At 36.8% G+C, this 24,828-nt stretch overlaps 1 protein-coding gene across 1 annotated transcript; it reads right to left on the bottom strand.

Annotated features, from left to right (window-relative positions):
* Window positions 1-1,543: 1,543 nt before the first annotated feature.
* Window positions 1,544-23,187, bottom strand: got1 (glutamic-oxaloacetic transaminase 1, soluble). The gene is made up of 9 exons (XM_057848625.1): window positions 22,960-23,187; window positions 18,363-18,544; window positions 18,157-18,280; window positions 17,310-17,422; window positions 8,462-8,566; window positions 8,218-8,368; window positions 5,700-5,865; window positions 5,479-5,621; window positions 1,544-5,368 (listed from the first exon to the last, which is right to left on the bottom strand). Exons 1-9 carry the CDS (start codon window positions 23,066-23,068, stop codon window positions 5,229-5,231), a joined length of 1,233 nt encoding a protein of 410 aa, XP_057704608.1. The 5' UTR covers window positions 23,069-23,187; the 3' UTR covers window positions 1,544-5,228.
* Window positions 23,188-24,828: the final 1,641 nt, after the last annotated feature.

Consider the following 24,828-nt stretch of genomic DNA (forward strand, 5'->3'; position numbering starts at 1 on the left):
TTTCACTTGCTTTTTAAGTCTCAAAAGGTAGACATCTCACTTACTTATTTCCCTTATTTTGTTTGGGTGGTTTTAATTAAAACACTGTTTTTACATCTGTGTGATTTTGACAAAGATCAGATCACATTTGATGGTGATTTTATGCAAATACGAAAGAAATTTCAAAGGGTTCAGATACTTTTTCACACCACTGTAGTAACTAATAAGATTTTCTATATTGAAAACATTGCCTTTCAGTAATGAGGCGACATGATGTGACACAGGTCCTTGTGGTATTTCACAGACAGAGGTGTGTGGAAAAGAATATATTTCCTCAAGGTGTTCATAAGAATTTTTATTGTTTAATAATGTGTAAAAAAAATAACAGATGGCGTGAACATAGCAATAGTATTGGTATTTGAATAAATATGAACTTTACCTTTACATATGAGGTTCTGCCTGACAATGTATTATGTACCGGCATTACACAAAGATCATAAACAGAACAAACCTAAAATATATAGCAATAATATTAGGGATGGATAATTTCAAGAGAACAAAGTAAGGGTGTCACTTGATATGTAACATTTTAGATATCTTTACCATTTATATTTACCTCTGTACCTTGACATATTTTATAATTTGGATGATTGTGTGCTAAAGTATAAGAAACTGAACAAAAATGTAATATATTTAAATAAATTATAAATACATGATGAACAATGTCGGTCTTTTGTTTATTTTCTTGATATACATTTGTCATCTGAATGGTTATGCTCTGTTATATGTTCTGTTATACAACGGACAGAAAAAAAATAAGATTGAATAATTAATTATGCATATTATGAACAATAAAATTGTACAATGCTGTTTTGTGATGGTAATACACACTCAGCAGGAAAAGCAGTACATTAATTTCAATTAAACCTACCTCGAAGCCACGGAATAGGCCAATGATATAAGAGGACGGTCGGCATTCTGAAGTTAATGCTAATGCGAATGCTATGCTAAGCATCTGATGATCACTTAGCACAGACCTTTAAAGGCTAAAGCAACATTGCATATTCTCTCTTGCCAAGATGAGAAAACAAATCTTACCATGTTTCCAAACAAGCAAGATGGAGCGTAGCCTAGCTTGAGACACATCCTGAAATCCGGTGAAGAGGGAGAGGCGCAGCACATCTCAAATGAGTGACATGACCTAAACACTACCACGATGCAAGCTGATGAACTCCACGTACAATATGAAAATGTCACGTTATGTGAACATATGACAGAAACTATGTCGCATTTTCGTCTCGTTGTCGTCTTGTCAGACGAAAACTGGCATTCGTCTCGTTACAGTATGTTGTAGTTTCCCAAACCACGTTTTTAACTAGTCACGTCATCGTCATGAAAAAATTGTTTGTCGACGAAATATTTTCGTTTTCGTCGTTGTTGACAAAAACAACACGGATACAATTACCATATATATTTAACACATTAAAGCTAAGCTAGCATTGGGTTAATCATTTAACTTTTAAAATGCACATTGACTCCAACATAAACGACAAATGGGCAAAAATGATTTAAATGCATTTATTCGAGTTTCTCTCCAGAACATTGGTGGTATGAGTTAATGTGAACATCAAGACTAAACACTAGGGAGTTTTGTGTTTATGTTAACGCTCCCAAGGTACAAGTTTGTAATACCCAGTGATGAGACATTTTTATATTGTGTAAAAGAGATAAACCCACAGTGTATCAACAATGTGCTCTGACAAATCTGTCAGAGGGTGACACAACTATTAACCAACACGTTAGATACGTAAAACATCCTGATGAGGAGAAAAATGCCTCATTTCAAGCTAGTTTTGTTTACAGGCTCAAATCACAAGTTTCAAGTATTAAAAGCAGCCTTAAGTTCTTTCTTAAAATGACTGAATTGTATGTTCCCATTTAAATAAAATTTGACAGTTTAGCAGGCAATGAAGCATCTAATTTAAGCCAGTGATATATTATACCTACTTTGTTCATTCAGTGAAGTAGTTTTACAACATAAAGAATCACATACTGTAAGCTTTAAAAGCCCACTCTGAGCACACAATTATCTCAAGTAAAGTTTACTGGATATTTTCATGTTACAAGGCAGGGGGGAACCATGTCTGATTGGATATGTATTTTTTATGCCACCCAATGGGAGGTCTCAAAAATTAACTTTGTCCTTGTTCTTCTTGGGGAGGACTCTAACTAAAATTACTACTACTCCATTATTTGTGGACGGATCAGGATGAAATTGTATTCTAGGTCAATTGAAATTGAAAATATACTCCATGTACCGTATTTTCCGCAAGAAAAGGATCAATATTGGCTAATCATGGCATCATATTCCCTTTAGCACAGCTCTATGTAGTGGATGCATAACGCAACCCCCAACCTGCCCCTTAATACAGGTAGTCCCCGGGTTACGACGCACTCAACTTACACGATTTCAACTCGACGTCCACCATTTTGTCTCAAATCATTTCATCTTATTTTTTCCTTTATTTAATTAATACTACATGTTCTGTCCTCATTAAATGTGAAGTAGTTGGGCGGCCATGGCGCAGTTGGTAGCTGGCGTTGTCCTTGGACCGAAGGGTCAGTGTTTAGATTCCCGGCTATGACTGCCCACTCTCGAAGTGCCCTTGGGCAGGGCACTCAACCCTAATTTACCCCCAATAGGTTGGCAGTGCCTTGCATGGCAGCAGCAGCACCACTGGTGTGTGAATGTGTGTGTGAAAGGGTAAATGTGTGCTAATGTAAAGCGTTTTGGGCATGGTACCCATGTGGATAAATGCGCTATATAAGTACTGTCTATTATTGTTCAGCTTTACAGACAGCAAACGAGGCAGTTGTGCTTTTTGAAGCTTTTTACTTTCTTTACTTTTGACAATTTGTAAAACCGTAACACACATAAGTACAGTTACGTTCAAAACGACATGCATTTTAACAATAAAACACTTGAACAATTGGTGTTCAACGTCCAACTAGTCTGAATATATAAATTTAGTAGATTAAAGTAGACTAATTTGCCTAACAAAAGTCTGCTGGCTTAAATGCTATGAGTGCCAACGTACTGGTATTTATAATTCTTATAGCAAATCGCTCACACGTAACACCAAACAGTAGCTGTAAACTTAATTACAAATGCATACACAAACATATATTAGCTGAAACAACTTACAGATTTATGTGGGCTAAACCAGAGCGTAGGTATCCTTCATCCATAGACATCTGAGTCTGACTTTTGTGGAAATTCAGGTTACATTGCCAGCGTAGGAACGGGACTCGTTTGTAACCCGGGGACTACCTGTAATGCGGTCAGGGCCGGCCCAGCCTATACGCAGACTATGCAGCTGCTTAGGGCCCCTGACCACAAGGGGGCCCCCAATCTGGCAATTGTTTATTATATATGTACATCTATTTATTTATTTATATTCTATTTTGTTTACTACTGTTTGCTTTATTTGACTATTGTGAGTTTCGATACTTAATTTCAAGCTTAAAAAATAAAAGTTTCTCCTTAACTTCTTTTCCTCTTTTAGAAAAAGGTTTGGTGCTATCTGCTGTAAGTACTGACAATCATTTGGGGTGAGAAGTTTGAAGCATGCAGTGCAACAAAATCTGATTAATATAAAAAATATGGACATATAGGTTGGATTGCATGTATGGGTTTCACAGTACACTGTGACGAAATGGTGTGAAAAAATATGGGCCCCTTGGTATTATTTTGCTTAGGGCCCCCAAATGGCCTGGGCCGATCCCTGAATGCGGTGCCCCCCTTTATATGAAAAAAGTTTTAAAACCCGCCATTCACTGAAGGTGCGCCTTGTAGCGTGGATAATACGGTATGTTTTTGCATCAGTCCTTCGAGTCTGATTGTTCTTTGTTTTTGTTTTTGCATGACTGATTAATTAGACTAAGTAATTGCTGAATTCAAATTGCTACTGCTCTGTTATGTGCGGACCGATCACTATTAAATTTGGTAGGTATATTCTAGGGATGTATATACATCGTTCCTTGGAGCTCGATGTCTCAGGGCCGATTAATTATATTAATTGCAGTCTTAATATTGCTTATAGCAGGGGTGTCCAAACGTTTTGCAAAGAGGGCCAGATTTGGTGTGTTAAAAATGTGGGGGGGCCGACCTTGGCTGGCGTCCTTTACGTAGAACAATATATTTAAGCAAATTTTTGCAAGCCATTCTCTGTGTCATATTTGCTTTTTTAATTTTTTTTTTTTTTTATTAATAATTTCAACAATCTCGCAACTAGCCTTTGTGGCGATCTCTTTCGACTCTCTGGTTCTTGCGAAATACTGCAGCTGTGAAATTAAACTAGCTTCAAGTTGCTTCAATTTCTCGCTGCATATCTTCCCTGTAATCTTGTCGTACATGTCAGCGTGTCTTTTTTGGTAATATCGCCTCACATTGAAGTCTTTAAAAACAGCGACTGTCTCTTTGTAAATGAGGCAGACACAGTTGTTGCGTATTTTAGTGAAGAAATAGTCCAATTTCCACCTATCCTTAAAGCGTCGGCCGATTGTCGCCATTTTAGAAAATTGGAAGGAATGGGTCACGCGGGGTAATGTTGCTTAGAGTGCTGCTGCCTTTTAGTGTGTAAATGAGGAGCAGCATTTAGTGTGTAAGCTACTTCATATGCTGATAGCAGTACTGCTGACCAATTTATTAAGTCTGTGTGCGGGCCAGACGTTTTTGATTTCATGACAGAGGCTGGGGGCCGGATGAAATTTGACCAAGGGCCGCATTTGGCCCCCGGGCCGGACTTTGGACATATCTGGCTTATAGGGTCCGAGTGAGCCAGTAGAAGGAGCCTTGGATTGTAAATCATTTTGAACTACTTTTTTTTTTCTTTAAATAAAAAGATCTACAAGTAAATATTCATTAAAGAGTGGATATAAAGAGTCCAAACAAAGATTAACATTTTTTTTTCTATCCTAGAAAACCTGGCATTTAAAATCTGTATATTATTTTATACCCACTGTGTACAATGAGGAAATAAATGCTAAATACTAAAATTAAGGGTCTACACAGCAATTCCTCTGTTTTAGAACTGCATGGTAGGTTAGCAAAAAAAAAACAAAAAAAAAATCCTCTGGGGACATGTTAGGACCCTTGAAGCAGATTCCCCTCCCCCTGCCTTGAGTCACTTAAAGTTCATTACTTGCGTGTCCAGTAAAAGTGTCTTGGAAGGAAGATGAGTAGTCTTCTACTGGACCTTCGTGACAGCCTCATGTATTGACTCAGCCACGTAGTTTATGTTCTTGCTGGTCAAGCCACACATATTGATGCGTCCGCTAGCCATCAGGTAGATGTGTTTCTCCTTCACCATGTATTCCACTTGTCTGGCTGCAGAAATAGGGCTTCATTACTCCAGATTTGTTACAGCGGGAACACAATTGAGCTCTCAGTATACAGTGCGCGTTAGTGTGTGTGCACACTCGCAGGCATACACTCACGGTTGAGTCCGGTGAAGCTGAACATGCCAATTTGCTCTGTGATGTGGTGCCAGGTTCCTGGTGTCCCCAAAGCCTGGAGCTTGTCTTTCAGCTGGGCCCTCATCAACAATACCCTATCAGCCATGGTCTTCACGTTTTCTTTCCTGGAGTCAAACAAATAAAATGATACATTTGCTAACACCATTTTAATAGCCATGATATTTTGAGCACTTATTGCCGACCATTCGACAAAGAGCTCCGGGGAGTTCAAGGTGACGGCTACTATGCGAGCCCCTTGACTGGGTGGGTTAGACCAGGTGGTCCGCACAATCTTCTCCATTTGGGACAGAACCCTCTTCAGGTTGTCTGCATCACGAGCCACCACGGTCAGGTTGCCAACACGCTCGTCTAAAGGGAAAAATAGATGTGAGGCTGAGGAATTCTCTTTGGGATTAATTAAAGCTTATTTTTAGCAGGTTGTGAACTACTTCTTCTCAGTAGGGTTCAATGTACAACTCAATTTCTACTTTCAAAACAAATTGTTCTTATTTTTATAACATCCATTTGTAATGAGAGTAGTTCTACAGAGACTGGGGCCTTTTTACTTGCAAAATGGATGGAGGAGATTTCGGTGTTATGAATGTTACAAATAATGTTTAGAGAAAGTGTGAGTTAACAAAAAATAAGAAGCAGCATTGTGTTGTGTCCAGTCAGACAGCAATAGCAACTAAAAACACCACCTTAAAGATGCTATTGAATAGAGGCGTGCAAAATTTCCGATTCTTAGATTCTTCGCAATTCGGCCGTCGAAGATTCGAGAACGATTCACAAACATCCAAATTCCGTTTATTGAATTATACCAGTTAAAGCGGAAATAAAACTATACTATATATACTAAATAAAACAAGAGTAAATATCATGTGCAGCTAATGCCGCTAGGTAAAAAAAACAAAACAATAATACCTGACTGCGGCCGTCAGCTGCTACAAATAGCGCCCAGTTGCTAGTTGCTAAAAAACATTAGCCTGGTTCTCCAGACTCACCGCTGTTCCAGCTATTGAGTCTGGCCACCATTAAGCGGATAAAATTTCCAGGGCGGAGCAAGCCATAGCAAACAGACAGCGGAGTGGACCAATCAGCGACGGGCGGGACGAGGGACTTGCGCGTGGAAGTAAACATACTATGCGCGAGACAGACTGGTGTCAATGACTTGTGTCGATGTGTTTTTGGTCATTTAAAACTGATTTTACCGTGGATTGGAACATGTTCTCGGCTCTGCTGTTCGCTATCTGTGTTGTTGTGGAGACGACTCCTGGACACGCGGAAGCGTGACGTTGGTCATTAAGAACATATCACGCAAATAAACGAATCTGATTTGTCGATTGATTTTGTACTTGCTCGAGAGGCCGTTAATGGGCTGGGTCCCAGACTATACTCTCAGTGTTTGAAAAAACACAGGGAGAACAGTCTGGCCGTGCCAGGCAAAAAAAAAAACATACGGCAACATATGGCTATGGTAGAGATCACATATATCTAGACTAGATGTGAAATGACAGACTTTCCCGCGCTAGTAAACAGGCGCCATCTTAAAGCAGTAGACTTCTCTACAAAGCTCTGTTGTAGAGAACCTAATTACTTTTGATCTAAAATACCCCTAAATCGGAAAAATCTTGACTTGAATCTATCTTTAAATGATGAAACAGTTCTAAAACGTTCACATGTCGAAAGTAGACATGAGGGAAATTATGGAATAACGGGCGCAATTTTAACAACTTTAACGGTTGATTCACAACAATAAATTAATTGAATGTAGTTTAAAGCTGCTGATACAGAATGGGTACTTGAGTATTTTATTTACTGTTTTTTAACCGGTAACTTGATGCTAAAATAGTAGTTTGGTTTATTTAGCATGAGAGGATTTTTGAACAATTTTGGAACAAATATACAAAACATTAAAAAAAAAAAAATGGGGGGAGGGAGGCATCAATAATCGATTTATAATCGAATCGGAGTCTGAATTGTAATCGTAATCGAATCGTTAGGTGCCCAAAGATTCCCACCTCTACTATCGAATGTATAATGTAATAAAATGCTGAACATGAAAAGTAACGTCAATTACTTTGCTGAGTAACTAATTCCTATACAATGAGGTAACTGAGTTACCAACGCTATTATTTTTGGGACAAGTAATTTGTAACTGTAACCAATGACTTTTCTAAAGTAAGATTAACAAAACTGCATAATATTGGAGCATCCTCTTTTACTCATTCACAGCCACTGATGGCAATAGACACCAAATCAGTTTTTAATTGTAAGGGTTGGCAATGATCACTGCCGGCAGTCTCATTAAAATGGATTTGACCTCTATTTCTATCAATGACAGCGAATGAGCCAATGCTGTGGATGGGACTTGTTTACCACTGTGTGCTAACTCTCATCATCGAGACCTTTAATGTGCTTTGTTGCTGCTGTTTTGGTTCGCCAAGCAGTTTAAACTTCAAATTTACCAAATTACAAATTAACTGTATTTAATTTGGAAAACAAAGGCATTTTAAACAGGGCAATAAAGATAATAAAGGTGCTAACTTCGATGATAGTGAAAGAATTACTACAATAGAACAAAGCAGGACAAAACAAATGACTACTACGCTAGTAGTTATGTTTACTGTATAAACCTCGCTGAGATTAATTTAACTGTAGAACACAATGCTGTACTCTTAACTGTGGTAAGCTGGTGGCGTGCGCCCATACATTACTTACTGTAGAGGCCAAAGTTTTTGGAGAAAGACTGGGCACAGAACATTTCAAAGCCCATAGAGACAAAAAAACGGACGGCCCAGGCATCTTTATCCAGGCTGCCTGAAGCAAATCCTTGATAAGCAGAGTCAAAGAATACAAACAGCTTCCTTCTCTGGCAAGGAGCAGGGAAAAGGAATGACTCATTACTCATTACATAATCAAACATTTAGCACTTCTTAGTGAATACAACTCTAAGTTTCAGTACCATCATGACCTCTGCAATCTGCTTCCACTGCTCCTGTGTGGGGTCTGTGCCAGTTGGATTGTGGGCACAGGCATGCAGGACAAATATGGAACGCTCTGGGCAGCTCTGGGATAAAGAAATAGTGGCCAAAATTACTTTTGGAAGAGATTAAAATGAATACAATGCTTCCAGTTTGGTCAACAACAATGTCTAGTTTATCAATCATTTTAAGTGTCTTAGCTCAAAGGTTTATTTACCAAACTTTATTGGTTTGACTGAATTGGAGCTCAAATGCTGTGGAACACAATCCATTTTGTGATATTGACTGATTTCAAAGTCAAATAGTTGTTCTTTTTTTCAATACAATTCTTCACAAATTGTTACATTTTCAAACTGATTTTCAAACCAAATTTCATGAAAAGTCATATTCAGTAATTTAACTTAATAATTGTAGAGTAGTTTTTTTTTTCTTTTTTTCTAGATGCCGTTGAGTTTGGATTATTTTGGAGAGCACCTGCTTTAGATTTTCTGCGAAAGAGCTCACCAGAAAAGTCCACTACTTTACAACAGCTGGCTACTGGCTAAAGCAACCGACTAAGACATTTCACATCTAGCTTTTTATATGAGGGAGGGTGACTAAACGTCCTCTTTTGCCCAGACATGTCCACTTTTTACATCCTGTCCGGGGCGTCCGGCGGGGTTTCATATATGGCGGAAAACATGGACAAGGCTGAAAAAATAAAATTTAGAGAGAGTTTATTACATTTGAACCATGTGTCTATTTTCTTTAGTTCACTATTTATGATTTGCTCGAGAGCAGAGGGATGTTTATGGGAAAAGAATAAATTTGTATCATCAGCAAATAGTACTTTATGAAAAACGGATAAGGAATTAACAAAGTCATTAATGTACAATATGAAGAGGAGCGGCCCTAAAATGGAGCCCTGGGGGACTCCATGATTGATGAGTTTGTATGATGATTCTGAATTATTAATGTTGACATACTGATGTCTTCCAGATAGATAGCTACGGAACCACTCTAGCGCTAGGCCTCTAATCCCATAATGTTGTAGTTTTTTAATTAGTATATCGGTCTTAATGGTCTCAAATGCTTTGGATAGGTCCAAAAAAATGCCGACTCCGTAGTCCCCTTTGTCAATTGTATCGTGGATTTTTTCCGTTAGATCAAGTACTGCCATATATGTAGTATTTTTCTTTCTAAATTCATACTGCAATGGTACAATGATGTCTAGCTTGTCTAGGTAATTATTTAGTTTGTTGTAAACTACTCTTTCCAATACCTTAGAAAGGGTAGGCAGAATAGATATTGGTCGGTAATTGCTCAGATAATTTTTATCTCTAGATTTAAAAATTGGTGTGGTTCGTGCAATTTTTCCTGTTTGAGGCACCACTCCAGAGAGTAGACACAGATTGATACAGTGGGTAAGAGGTCCAGTAATAATGTTGGAAGTGCTTTTCTTGCTTTTTAAAAAAAAAAAGAAAATTGGCCGTTTTACCCTGAAAATCGCCGTTTACAGACGTCGCGCAACCGCTTTTGTTTCAACCCAGCCATAAAAAGAAGTAATTATATTTAATATTCAAAATGTGTGTCATTTTTAGCAAAGAATCATTAATTGATGTCTAATATCTAGTAAAAAAAAAACAAAAAACAAAACGACTTTAAAAGATTATTCACTCGCATAACTTTTAAACAAATGACGTCACAATTAAAAAAATTGGCGTCTGTAAAAAAGTCATGGATATCTACCTCATAATCACTTAATTGTATTTTTTTTCCGTTACTGTCGCATTTTCCCCAATATTTTAGATGATAAATAAACGATCCAAACAAAGAACAATTGAAAAATACATTTAAAAGGGTAAATACATGAAACGACCACTCCTTGATGTCTGCGATTTCTGCTCCGCGACCCTTGTTATATTACCATGTTTCACCCATAAAATCCCGTAAAAAATCCAGCTGTGGCCATTCACATCTGTGTCTTGACACTCACTAGCCACGTTTACATGCTGACTTTTGTTCATACCGATTCAAATCATTCCGAATGGAAATTTCAGATCAGCTGTTTACATGTCACTTCATCTATTCCGATCCAGCGTTTACATGTGACTGCCTTTATTCCGAAAGGACGTTTGACAACTGCCGTCTGACATGCGCAGATTAATCAAAACAAAGCGTCACGTTGCAAAACATGGAGATCGATCGTCGGAGTGCTGCTGTTTTAACTTTAACCCACTTATTGTGTTTGTGGGGTCGTATCCGCTTCTGCTGTTTTGCTCTTTTACCTTGTAGTAGCCGGTTTTCCACCGGTTTCTAATCTGGTCAACGCTCCGGTCTATTCCGGATTCGTGTAACCTCTCGTGAACTTTTTTAAATAGTTCACTGATCCTCGTTTTACGCCCGTCTAAGCGAGCAATTATATTCAATTCTTTTAAAGTTTGAATTAAATACAATCTTTCCGCCGGACTCCAACTAGGTGCGCTGTGCTTGGAAGCCATGTTGCAAGTGACGTTACTTACGTCACAAAGTGACGTCACCACGTCAGTACGGAGCATGTGCAGAAAGAACGCAACCAGACACCATTCTGCTTCCCTGTTTACATGATATAATTTTACTTCTAATCGGTTTGGGAAAAGGAATATTCCACCCCTGTGAATCGGAATGAAATTCCATTCGGTTTGGGCCTGTTCATTCCGAATGAGGTGTTTATATGGAACACATTTATTTGGTTTGAACAAATATTCCGATTGTAATTGGAATATTTGGCTCCATGTAAACGTGGCAACTGATACATGCTATATGGAGTTTTTGGTTCGAAACAAGGTAAATACGCGATAATATCTCGTTAAAATCATCTTTAGTTCTGCTCTCGCATGGTCTCACCTCGTTAGGGTTTTGCTGCATAAAAAAAATGTTTTTTTTTTTTTTTTTTTAATGTCATCCTGTTCAAATTTTTTCTTCCCCCAGAAAATTGAGATTTTAAGCTTTCCAATGATGTATCACACGTGCAAATCGGACAACTCTGAAATTTGGCCAAATTGGGGGTCTCAGAGCGGAACCTCAAGTCACCTGAGTGTTTTCTGCCATATACATGAAAATATCTGTTTTTCATTATTTTTTTACGGGACAAATTAGCGTGTGTTAAAATTGACTGACACTTTACACAGAAAACTACGGTAATGTGCTGCCTGTGATGTGTTCCCAGAGAACCTGCCCAGTGGTTGGTTCTGCTGTGCTCAGTAATAGAGTAAACAGACGTCAGAGCAGTGTTCTATCGTCCCACAAAATTCTATAACCCAAGAAAAATAAACACTAAAGGGACGTTTTAATTTTATTTTTTGTGAAATTAGTATTGTTGTGAGGCTACGGTTTGATTTACATTATTTCTCTCAATACAGAAAAGAGCTTTTTGTTAAAGCTGTATTTTCTAAAGAAGAAGTATTATTTAGAACATTATTTCAGGTTATTTGTACTGTAAGAGTTTTAAAGATAGCTATTACTGTATTTTGTTTACGGTTGATTCACTAATCCAGAAGAGGCATTATTTTTGTGTTTTATCATAATTTCATTCCTTTAAAAAAATATATATACAGTGGTACCTCTACATACGAATTTAATTCGTTCCAGGACCTTGTTTGTAAGTCGAAATGGTCGTATGTCGAGCAGGATTTTCCCATAGGAATACATTATAATTCCATTAATTCGTTCCAAAGCCTAAAAACATACACTAAATTCTTAATAAATACTGCTGGCACTGTTACAAATGGCAATTAAACATAGAAAAACAAATAAGTTATAAATAAATAAGTCAGAATAATATAATAATAAGAAGAATAATTAATAATTATTCCTGTAAATAATGTAACGAATTGGATTCTAATATGGCGGACACTTTTTACTGTCCCTGAACGCACCGCGAAGCTGACGTCATAGTGAGATAGGTCGGTGCGGTAGAGATAATACTTTCGTTTTCTTGAGAGCAGTCAACTGCTTAAGACAATGGGCGTTTTGTGTTGGATAAGTTCTTAAATAAATGATAAAAACGTGACGAAGCTGGCGATTTCCTTGGCAATGTTACCACAATAATAATTGTCACCTTAACTTATAAATAGTGGCGAACGGTGGTCGGAAGAGGACCATGGAGCTGTATTGTTGAGCCAGTTCAGGGACGCGCACCCCAAGCTCATATTTTTCTATAACTTGCATCTTCATTTCAAAGGTAAGCATTACTTTTTTCCTTGTTTCTCCAACTGTATCAACCTTTTTTGAAAACTGTGTTGATTTCTCACACAAGAAAATCCACCGTGCGTTCGTTTGCAGTGCTGTCATGTCGTCGTATTTCGAGCAACTCGTCGGATGTAGAAACAAATGGCGGCTCAAATTTTACGTCGGATGTCGAAAAGATCGTGTGTCGAAGTGATCGTATGTAGAGGTACCACTGTATACTGTATATCATTATTGTTCTATTTTAGGAATAATAAAGCCTGGTGAGTAACCTCTGAGAATTTGAATTTGTGTTTTTGGTTATATAGCTATTATTTAGTTATAAAACTGAATTTTCTATCCAGATGGAGGAGGCACACTTTAAATATTAAAGTGATAAGGCATCTTCGAGTGAACTTCGAGTAAAGTCTAAGTATTTCAAGGCAGGGCCAAGTCTCCTCTTTTTGGAAATGAAAATATGCTCACCCTGATATAAAGTGTGTGCAGGGTACCCGCGGGTTATTAAAAGTATTAAAAAAGCATTGAATTTAGTTTTCTATTATTAAAGGTATTAAAAGTATTAACTTAGCTGTCGTAAGTCTGGAATTTTTTCACTGTGGTTTTAATTTTGAAGAACATCTCAGTGCAACCTAAATTATATCCTTGACGAAGTTTTTTTTTTTTTAATCCAAAAACGAAGATGACTCGTAGAATTTTTACGATGCACTGCACTACAAATCATAATGCACCTCGTGCGTGCGCGCTGTTAGCATCATTAGCATCAACATCACAACAGCAGGCAATCGCACAGTACTGTGTGCTAACGTAAGGAACTGCTCAGATGCCTTAGTTATTTTCGACGAAAGCCTTAACAAGACTACCAAGTCCAAACAGTTGGGCCAGCATGTGAGATATTGGATCGGCGACCAAGTCGTCCAGATACTTTGGGTCGCAGTTTATGGGTCATGCGAAGGCAGTGGACCTGCTTAACATTTCAAAGTAAGTTGCCAATTTCTCCAATGTAAATGTGTTAGATGCATAATGTATTTCTGAACGGTTTGCCTTTCGAATGAATGTGAATTTCGTAGTTTTAACTCAAGAGTTAGCCATGTTCAATGGGGTATTGGCAGGTGCACTAGCCTTAGCATGGATAAACCGGAGTCGTAGATCGACCATCACCCACAGATACACAACACGGTTGACACTATTATTGGAACGAGTGCGGGGTAACGTTAATCTGAATAACATGGCATGGCGATAGGCAAATTATAATGTAGGTGATAGTAAAACACCTCCTGGTATATTTAAATGTTTTTCTTGATTGAATAAGAGTATGGATTTTCTCTATCTGATTAAAAGAAATGTCTTCAATAGCCAACAAAGGATTAACATGTGTTTTGTATACTTCTTGTAATGTGATTAGAAAAAAACAATTACCAAGGGAAATGGTCATGTGTAGCTTTTTTATTTTGTGGTAATTAATGGTAAACTACTGTCATTTAGTGGCTGTTTTTTAAACTTTCACTGCCAATTGCAAGATTTTCCCAAGCACTTTACAGTTAAGGTGACCAACTTGACAATCACCAACCTACCACCTTGACTAGGTCCTCTTAAAAGGGAAACCTGTTGTATTGCAAATGTATTTCTGAAGTTGCTTTACAAAAAGTGTAAAATCCATTTTATCCTGGGAAAAAAAAAAAAAATCTGAACGACCTTATATTTAAATGTGTTTTAATTGTATCTTCAGTAAATGTGTATTCTTTTGTCAAACACACTTAGTAATTGAGGTTAAATTTGATGATCAGTGCTTTATTTTTTTAATATGATTCAATATTATCTAAATAATGGGTGCAAGAAAAGTATAAATTTTCAGTTGAAATGGCATTAAAAAAGGTCTTAAAAGTCTTGAATTTAGATTTATCCATCCTGGGGGGACCCTGTATGTGATAAGTATGCATGCAACACTAATGTACTCCGCTAACAGCCATATCCCAGTAATTTTTTTCATGTTGAAATCCTTTTATATGGCGACATCTACTGGCGCCTTAACTTATAAATGATTGTTTTTTTGGGGGTTTTTTTTCTACGTAGAGGTTGTACAGTACTTATTTAAACGTCCAATGCTACATATTAAACCAAACACCTAAAATTGGTTTGAAACGTGACAAGGTCCTGATTGAATCATGTAAAAATTAAATAAATTTCCAAATAAAATAAAGGTAACTTATGAAGCAACCTCTGAACTGCAAACATTTTTATCGTGTCAAGATCATCATTATTACTAATGGATAGCTGTCACGTTTTAAGCAAATTTTAGGTGTATGCCCATTGGATGCTCAGCGTCTTTATTAGTTTATGAGCCAGGACACTTTTATGATGATTGGATGATCTGTCTAAGACGGAATCACGCTTTGATTGACAGTGAAATGAGGAAGTCAGCCATCTTTAAGTGCCGTATTTTCAAGACTTTAAGGTGCACCACACTATACGGCGCAAGATCAATGAACAAGTTTCTTCTTATAAATAAAGCTACGGAGGTAGATTTGTGTCTGTATTATTGAATCGAAAAAAAAAGTTGCTTCAATCAAAAAAAGGGCTTGAATCAAAATAGTGTACATATTTTTAATCCCCCAAAAAAGGCACTTAAATTAAAAAAAAAAAAAAAAAGTGTTTTGGATGCAAAAATGAATTTAAAACTCAAAAAAATGCATTTGAAAACTATTTTTCTTTGACTGAATATTTTTTTTTTGATTGAAGTCAAGTTTTATTTTGATTGAAACAACTTTTTTGACTCAAGTAATGTTTTGCATTTGGGCCGCATTTTGGCTAGGACATTTGTGTCTTCATATTCAATCATTCCAAAAAAAAAAAAAAAAAAAAGTTGCTTCAAAAAATAAAAATAAAAAAATAAAAACATGAAAATTAAATGAAAATATTTTTTTGTTTGTAAAAAAATATATATTTTTCAAAGACATGAAAATGAAATGAAAATACATTTTTTTTGTTTGAAGCAGCTTATTTTTTGATTGAATAATAAAGACACAAATGTCCAAGCCAAAATGGGGCCTAAACGCAAAATAACATTACTTAAATTAAAAAAAAAGAAATTAAAAAAAAAATAAAATTAAAAAGAAACTTTACGTCAATCAATAAAAAAAAAATTCGAAGAAAAAATAGTTTTCAAATGATTTTTTAAAAAAAATTTCAATGTTTGCATTCAAACACATTTTTTTGATTGAAGCAACTTTTTGGGGGGGGATTGAATAACAAAGACACAGATCTACCTCCATATAAAGCGTACCTGATGATAAGGTGCATTAATGTACTGTTTTGTACTAATGTACCAATTTGTCTTTTGTTCCTCATCTTTTAACATTGTAATTATTGTTTTTTTTTTTTTTTATTTACCATTTCTTTAATTGTTTTATTATGAGTTTGATAAATATGTGTCTTGAGCACTTCACTGGAGCAGTATAATACAGTTATGCACCAACTAATTTTTTCAAGGTCATTAAGTACAACCAGACATTTGATAGTCTTGAGACAGTAGGGCAAATCAACTCCTAAGATTTATTTTGTTCAAATTATGGCGAAAAGTAAATTTTTAGCTGTCCTGGTATGACAAGGTGAGCTAGTTAACTGGAGGTGCTCTAACAAATAAAATGAAACATTTTATAATGTAACATATATATATATATATATATATATATATGTAACACATATAACATAGTGAAACCCTCTCACAGATGTGTTTAGATACATTATTACAAATAAGCCAACACGTTTAAAAAATGAAAAGTTGCCCTCCTTGAATGACCAGCAGCTGCCACTGGTTTATTCCTACAGTATAAAACAGTATATGGAGAATGTCACGTACAAAGTAATAGAGAGGTATTAATATGAGCGAAGAGGTCTATTTCATGGTTCTGTGACTTTCGTTACGCTTATCCATATTGCCAATATTGGCAACCTTCTGTAGTGGCACCAAGAAGAATAAAATATATATACGGTATTGGCCCGAATATAAGACGGTGTTTTTTTGCATTGAAATAAGACTGAAAAAGAGGGGGTCGTCCTATATTCGTGGTCTAGACATTATACCCATTCAAGACGCTAGATGGCGCCAGATATCATTGAAGCGATGTTCTGTTATAACAGATCTCAGCTTCTCTCAAGTTTAACCGGTTTGCAATTTTTTATTGCAATTGTGTTGTTTTATCACAATAGATTGATTTATTTACATTGAAAAAAAACAGAAGCCATTCATTTACAAATGTGATTGCACTTTAGTTTACATATTTAAATGTTCAGATATTAAGATTTGAATGAGGCAAAATAACATGTTTTTTCTCTCAAATATATTGTTATAATCATTTGTTTCGGATGTACTGTAATTATTTTCTGTATAAAAATTAATTCGGTGTTCAAAAAGTCTTTTTTTCAAACAAAGAGGGGGTCGTCTTATAATCAGGGCCGTCTTATATTCGCGCCAAAACGGTAGATATATTTAATAAAAAGAAGTGTTGAAATACCTGCATTGGTGACCATTGTACCAGAAACATTTTGTTGGATTTTAAACTGTACCCGTTTTGGCAGGGTTCAAATTTTGTGGTGTAGTTCTAGAGGTGAAGCCACACTATTTACCTCCAAGTCACCAAGGAAGCCAGACAGATCAAGGCCTCTCTTCTCCGCATCCCAGTACTTGTAGGGATGTACATCTTCGAAACCGGCATTGGTGAAAACGCCATTGTGATTCTCTGAGCAAACAAGAAGATAAAGCCTTTTTGTTTTTTGTATACTTCTGTCACAAGGTCAACTCACATCTAAGTCATAACACACTAGGGCTGCAACTACCGAATATTTTAGTAGTCGATTAATCGATTGACTAGTTAGTTCGAATAATCGAGTAATCGGATAAGAAACATGAACAATTAAAATACCTGAGCTGAGCCTCAAACGGTATAAATTTATTTTTAAAAATTAGGATTTATGTCAAACAAAAGAACAATTGGCTAACTTACATAGAAAAAGTCCACTAGCTTAAATGCTATAAAATGCTTTTTTTGCATTTTTTTACAAGGCTCTAAACAAATGGTTCAGACACATACTCCCACAAAAAAAGGCTAAACATACCTATAAACTAAATTATGAATGCATTAAAAAACATTAGCTCAAACAAAAACTTAGCTTAAGTTGGTCTTAACACTGAGCAGTTGGATTCAGCCGTGTGAAAAGAGGCAGACCAGAGGGCAGTGCATCCACCCTAATCAATAAAACTAAATGCAAACACTTTTAAAATAAACCATTACAACGCCACTTTAAACGAATACTCGAGGCAACAAAATTTAATTCGAATATTTTTTTCTAATCGAATACTCGAGTTAATCGATTAATCGTTGCAGCACTATAACACACATTGATAAACAATTGTTGAGACTAAAATTAGAATGACTGCAGTGTAAATCCAGCAAAAGTGTTTATACTAGTATACCCCAGGTAGGCGCAGAGACATAGACAGGTGTCTTTGTGTTGTTGCATCCATTGTAGAAACGTCTAAGGAACTCTGCTCCCATCTTCAATGCACCTGTGCCACCAAGACATTGAACTGCCCCCACCTGAATGGTACAGTCGGTCTAAATTAGGTCAAAAAGGAAATCCAGTGGTTGAGTGTATGAAGTTGAACCAAGGTTAACACACCCTGTTCTCAAGGATGGCAGGGCTACCATCTCCAAGCGCGATCTTAGACGCCGAGGATCTGAACTCGGGCAAACCCAGGATAGGTAGGTACTCATGGTTCAGTTTGTCATCGCTGGCGATGAGCTTTTCCACCTTTTTCACAACTGGCAAAACCCACGGTTTGCCTTCATCTGTACGATATGCTGCAATGCAAGTTCACAAAAACATTTGAAATCAAATGCAAGACAATTAAGAACCATTAACAAAATTCTACAGTAAATCATTAAATACCAAATTGATCGAATACACAAATTGCATACTTGGTCAGTTGGTCGCCAGCCATAACACTGGGTTTATTGATTTTTTACTCTTGGAGTCAAATGATGATTGTTTGAGAGGTATTTGTTAAATTACAGATGTATAAAAACTAAATTAACATCCTAGTCGTTATTATAGGCATTTACCATTATAGAACTTTTAACAAGAGGAGGGGAACACTTATCTTAGCACCTTAACTTCTGTACATAAATGATATTGGTTTCTTTCTAGATCCTAAAAGGAACCACGGACAGAAAGACTTGTAATTCTTTAAAGATAAATGTTAGTATGAGTTATAATAATTTTAATATTCAAACCCCTCTTAATGTTTTATTTTCTTATTAAATTTGAAAAATTGGTTTAACTAGCAGGTCTCCATTCTTGTCGACGACACGATACACTCAGCGCTGCCTTACTTTCAAAGTGTCACTCCTTAGCTACATAAACATGTCACCGGTTCTGCCCTTCCAATTCGAACCAGAGCATAAAAGTGATGAGCAGGAGGACAGCACTGTCGATATTTCACAATGAGCAGCAAAATCAATTAAATGAAAGTAGGGCAGCAGCTATCGATTATTTTAGTAGTTGATTAATCGATGAACTAGTTAGTTCGAATAATCGAGTAATCGGATAAGGAACATAAAAAATTAAAATACCTGACTTGAGCCTAACCGGGATAAATAGATAAATAAATGAGGATATATGTTCAACAAAAGAACAAGTGGCTAACCCACATAACAAAAGTCCGCTAGCTTAAATGCTAGAAAAATGCCATCGTTTTTTTTTTATTTTTTATTTTTTTTTACAAAGCTCTTCACAAATAGTTCAAACACATATTCCCACAAAAAAACAGCTAATTATACCTTTAAAATAAGTAACGAATGCATTAAAAAAAAACATTAGCTCAAACAAAAACTTAGCTTATGTTGGTCTTAACAGGGAGCAACTGGATTCAGCCATGTGAAATGAGGCAGACTAGAGGACAGTGTATCCACCCAAATCAACAAAACTAAATGCAAACACTTTCAAAACAAACCATTACAACGCTACTTTGATTAAACGAATACTCGAAGCAGATAATTTTGATTTTTTTTTTCTAATTGCATACTCAAGTTAATTGATTAATCGTGCAGCACTAAATCAAAGTCTCCAGCAGGAATTGAACTGGCGTTGCCCATGCGACAGACGTGTGCGTAGACTACAGGACTATACTCCCGTGTGACGTTAGCATCATGATTTTTCTTATAAAGCAATCACAATCCACATGCATTGGTTGTCTCTTTGTGCGGTAAAACCTGAAAGGGAAACACAACTGAAAAGAAAGTGGGGCTGGCTTAAACATGGAATCAAAAAATGCGGCTCACTTGAGACAGCAAGCAGACAAAAATAACATAGGGATTGCGTAAAAGGTTTTTTTGAACACACAAAAAAAACACGCAATCGTTTATAAGACACAAAAAGGGTCCATGACAGGAGGTAGGGAGCAATAAATTTTTTTTAAAAAAACCTGAGGGAAAATCGCGGTAAGAGGCAGACAAACAAAGCAACGAAGGAATATACAAACTGTCAAATGGCAGCAAGTCAATATCTCGGCAAGTCGCCTAGGATCGGTTTAGAGACACTGCTGATGAACTGGAATTGGATGCAGGTACGACGTTGGGAACTCATCCCACATCGCTGTAACAAAACAATCTGACCAGCAACAAAAAGTGACAAAATCATGCCAGTCGTCATACTAACTTTGCTTGCACAGCTATTCTCGCAGTCCAGGCCAACCACGAGCATTGTGCGTGTAATACAGTCCCTGACAAAAGTCTTCATTTTGAAGAAACAATTGCTAATAACCTGACTTTTAATTATTCAGTTGGTTTTAGAAATGGCTCATATGAAAGCTAAGACCCTCCCAAATGATGTTGAATGTACAAAAATGTTTTTGTTTCACTGAAAAAAGATATATCATTTAATGAAGACAAAAAAGGTCCAATTTTGGCAAGACAAAAGCTTTGTCGCCTTAGAAAGTAGTGTGAAAACTGAACTAAAAAAAATGTACTTCAAATACAAAACATGTTAGAAAACATATGATGTTCATGTCTGGTGACAGGGCTGGCCAGTTCTGGAGGATTTTGATCTTTGCCTTGAGGAACTTTAAGGTAGAGATTGAAGTATGCGATGGAGCACCATCCTGCTGGAGAATTTGTCCCTTTTTATGGTTAGGAATGTAAGAGGCAGCTAAGATTTGTTGATATTTCAGACTATGTTGCCTTCCACCCTGCAGATCTCTCGCACACCCCCGTACTGGATGTAACCCCAGACCATGATTTTGCCACCACCAAATTTCACTGTTTTCTGAGTGAATCTCGGATCCATGCAGGCTCCAGTAGGTCTCCTGCAATATTTGCGGTGATTGTGATGTAATTCAATGGAAGATTCATCTGAACAAATCCACCTTTTGCCACTTTTCCGGCGTCCATCCTTTTGACAGGCTGTGGGCCTTGGCATATGCCACACGTTTTTTTCTCTCTTTTGTTTAATGCTGGTTTCTAGGCACTGATTCGACCATGGAGGCTATTTCTAGACAGAATTCGACAGACTGTTCTGGTTGACACAGGGACTTCAGGTGACCAGGTCTCGTGGAGTTCTGCTGCTGTGGGAAGAAAAGAAAGATCCTCCAGGACTGGCCAGCCCAGTCACCAGACATGAACATCATTGAGCATGTCTGGGTTAGGATGAAAGAGGAAGCATGGAAGACGAAACCCAAGAAAGTTGATGAACTCTGGGAGGCATGCAAGACTGCTTTCTTTGATGTTCCTGATGACTTCATCAATAAATTGTATGAATCCTTGCCGAACCGCATGGATGCAGTCCTTCAAGCCCATGGAAGTCATACAAAATATTACATTTGGATCTCACAGCACCACTACTTAACTCGTTTATGTTATGTAGCATATTTTTGTATTTGAAGTACATTTTTTGTTCAATTTTCACACTACTTTCTGTAGGCGACAAAACTTTTGTCTTGCCAAAACTTGACCTTTATGTCTTCATTAAATGATAAATCTTTTTTCAGTGAAACAAATATATTTTAGTACATTAAACATCATTAGGGAGGGTCTTAGCTTTCATATGAGCCATTTCTGAAATCAAGTGAACAATTAAAAAGTCAGGTTATTAGCAATTGTTACTACAAAATGGATAAGCGACAAGACTTTTGTCAGGGACTGTACATGGCGCCCTCAGTAAGTCAAAACATGTGCTAAATATGATAGATTTTTAAATCACTGGCAATATGTTTTAATAACATATTTTAGTAAAAGAGAACAATTGTAGCTTGTTAGAGCGTACAAGTCTTTAAGTCAGAGGATCCCTTTAAAAAATGTTGCACCATGTGTCATTTATAGATGTGTCATCACACTTTTCATTTCAAATTGCCAAAATTATGAGGTGTTCGACTTTGTAAATTAGACGTTTTAAAATCAAACCAAAAAAATCAATTTGATTTTCACACACTAAAGTAACAAAAAATGATATGACCTTCACAAGGTCACATTTGGCAAGAGTGGGAAAATTCATGGTAAACAAATGTGCAAAACATTTCAATTTTTATTACTACAATACCGATTATTGATGCCTGGCTGATTATAACACTTTCATTTTGTTTCCATTGATACAAAAACACCTATTGCCTGGTAGGCCTATGCATCATAAATCAAGCGAATGTGATTTCAACCTAAGATTTGACGTTTTGGCCTACATTCGCCATCTGTCATGCTGTAGCTTGTTAAAGGTGAGGGATTACAAAGCCTTAGATGCCTGCATTCTGGAGCGTGGGACTCAGTAAGAGCAGCATTAACAACACAGCAAAACCAAACACAACAGGAACATTTACCACACGACTGCCGCTTTTCTCCCAAGATCTCTTTTAGAATGTAAAGCCAGGATTTACTACTCCCAATCTAATCACAGGTGACAAAGGTTGCACGGGACTAATATGTGTGGCTGTTTCACAATCAACAAAGGAATTTGAACATCGAATTTGATTCAAAATCAGAGGTCACTGTGCAGATTTGCTCACGATAAGCATTGCAATCGTTTCTGTTACGTAATGACACATAGAAATAAATATGTCAATTCATTTTACATATATTTCAATCTAAATTGTACATTTGAAGGTAGACTGGTACTTGCATCACTTGCATTACTGCTATGTTTAAATGGACACTCTCTGAAATAAGCTATGAATGACTAAATGAAGTGCAAATAACGGGTCCACAAACGCAATCGATAATATGTTCCAACTTACCCCCAACACCGAGGTTGACTTTATGAGGAAACTGGTCGTTATTGAAGTCCTGTGTTAGTTTAAACACGGCCACGGGTGCTGCTTGGGGAACTTCGCAAAAGACAGACATAGTTTAAGTGCTGTAAAGTTATAGTTTCAACCTTAAAAATACAGAAATCAATCATGCATTGACCAGTACAAGCGACACGAAGGGGTCACTTCACTTAGTTTGCACTTGTGTAGAGCCGCTAGAAAAAGGGAGTATTACGGGTGAACCAATGGGAATGTGGCCGTGTGATCCGCACCAATCACAGTCGTCAACATGCCAGGGTAAAGTACAAAGCATCGACTGTACAAAAAGAAGCGAAAGGTGAATGTTGACCAATGGGAGCACGAGTTTTTTGACTGACAAGTGTTTACACCAATAATATACAGACGAGTGTGGGTTGTGCATAAACTGAAATTAAAATATTTGGCCACAAGATGGCACTAAAGATTTATTTATTGGTTCTTTCTTTATGGCGCTCAAAATGACTGAAATTTTTAATGACACTTAAAAAATCCGCGAATTAGAGGCGGCACTTATTTATATTAAAAAAATAATAAATTACGTCTTTTTTTTTGGAGGGGGTTCCATTCCCCCCCCCCCCAGATTTAACTGAATTGGAAAGAGATATATATTAGGGTTGGGAATCACTGGCATGAAGCCGATTCGATATGTATCTAGATACACAGGTTCCGATTCGATTAAAAAAACAATACATTTTTAAGGCCGAGCGATTCGATTCAGTGTAAGAACGATACGGTTCGATAGAGTGAAAACGATACGATAGTAAATATTTGTTGTGTGTTTGTACAGTATTTTAAACATATAAAAAGACCACATTTCTAATATAGCAAAATTAAACAACAAAATTTCATACCAATGTTATGTTTTATTTTTTAATGAAAAAAAAAAATATATATATATATATATATATATATATAAGGCTTACTATATGACAGTCATTTTGTTGGATGGGATTGATAGTAAAATAAAACTCCAGTGACAGACAACAATAAAGCGCAGTAATTCATTTAATGTATTTCCTGGTGTTTTTAACACAAGAGGTAAGTAATTTAAGTGCAAACTTTCAACGTAAACATCTTACAAACAAAAAAATATTAATTATATGCAGCAGCTCTAGAAGGAAAAAAAAAAAGAATTAAACCTGCTAGTGTTATCATAAATAAATAATAAATTATGCTTTACGACTGGTATAATTGGGGGAATAAAAACATGGCAATTTAGCTATTTGGCAAACTTTAACCTAATACACAGCAAAGCCATTCACTCATGCCTGTGCGTCTTCATTTTTTTTATTCCTCATCACTGTCCTTATCTTTTTTGAAGGGCAAATTTTTGTTGAGGAAGATAAACTAATCCACATGTTCATGTTTAAGTAGACTGCATTTCGTGGAAACAATATGCCGCCCTTTCCACCATTGTAGTGGTGTATTTTTCAGGGTTAAAAACTCACCATCTCTGTACCGCTCCACACTTCACACAAGCTCTGTCCCATGCGAACAGAGGCCTATACTACGAACTGAGTTCAACCTCCCCAGAAGTAATCCAGTTTACCAGCGGGTATACGGAGTTGACAAAACCTGGTTGTCTAGTTTGTGGTCAGTCGGTGCTACGACGCTGATTATGAGGTTGATTAGTCGAACCTGTGTCAACCCAGTCAGAGTTACTGTGCGTTCACATAAAAGGGGGCGGAGACCAGAGTCAAACACTACTTGTGACGATGGCACGGGCACCTTACTTCACGGAGGAGGAATGCGCGATGATCATACGGAGTTATAAGGAATTAAAATCCACCCTCACCGCGAAATCGAACACCGTTTCAG

Source organism: Corythoichthys intestinalis, chromosome 10, assembly GCF_030265065.1.
Source record: "Corythoichthys intestinalis isolate RoL2023-P3 chromosome 10, ASM3026506v1, whole genome shotgun sequence".
NCBI lineage: Eukaryota > Metazoa > Chordata > Actinopteri > Syngnathiformes > Syngnathidae > Corythoichthys > Corythoichthys intestinalis.

Bases quoted from the DNA above. Each gene is read 5' to 3' on its own strand.
- got1 (XM_057848625.1), bottom strand. From the start codon at position 23,068: ATGTCTGTCTTTTGCGAAGTTCCCCAAGCAGCACCCGTGGCCGTGTTT. The intron at 18,545-22,959 runs GTAAGTTGGAAC...CTTGCATTGCAG, and splicing joins AGTCAACCTCGGTGTTGGGG to CATATCGTACAGATGAAGGC. The intron at 8,369-8,461 runs GTACTGAAACTT...GCTCCTTGCCAG, and splicing joins AGATTGCAGAGGTCATGATG to AGAAGGAAGCTGTTTGTATT.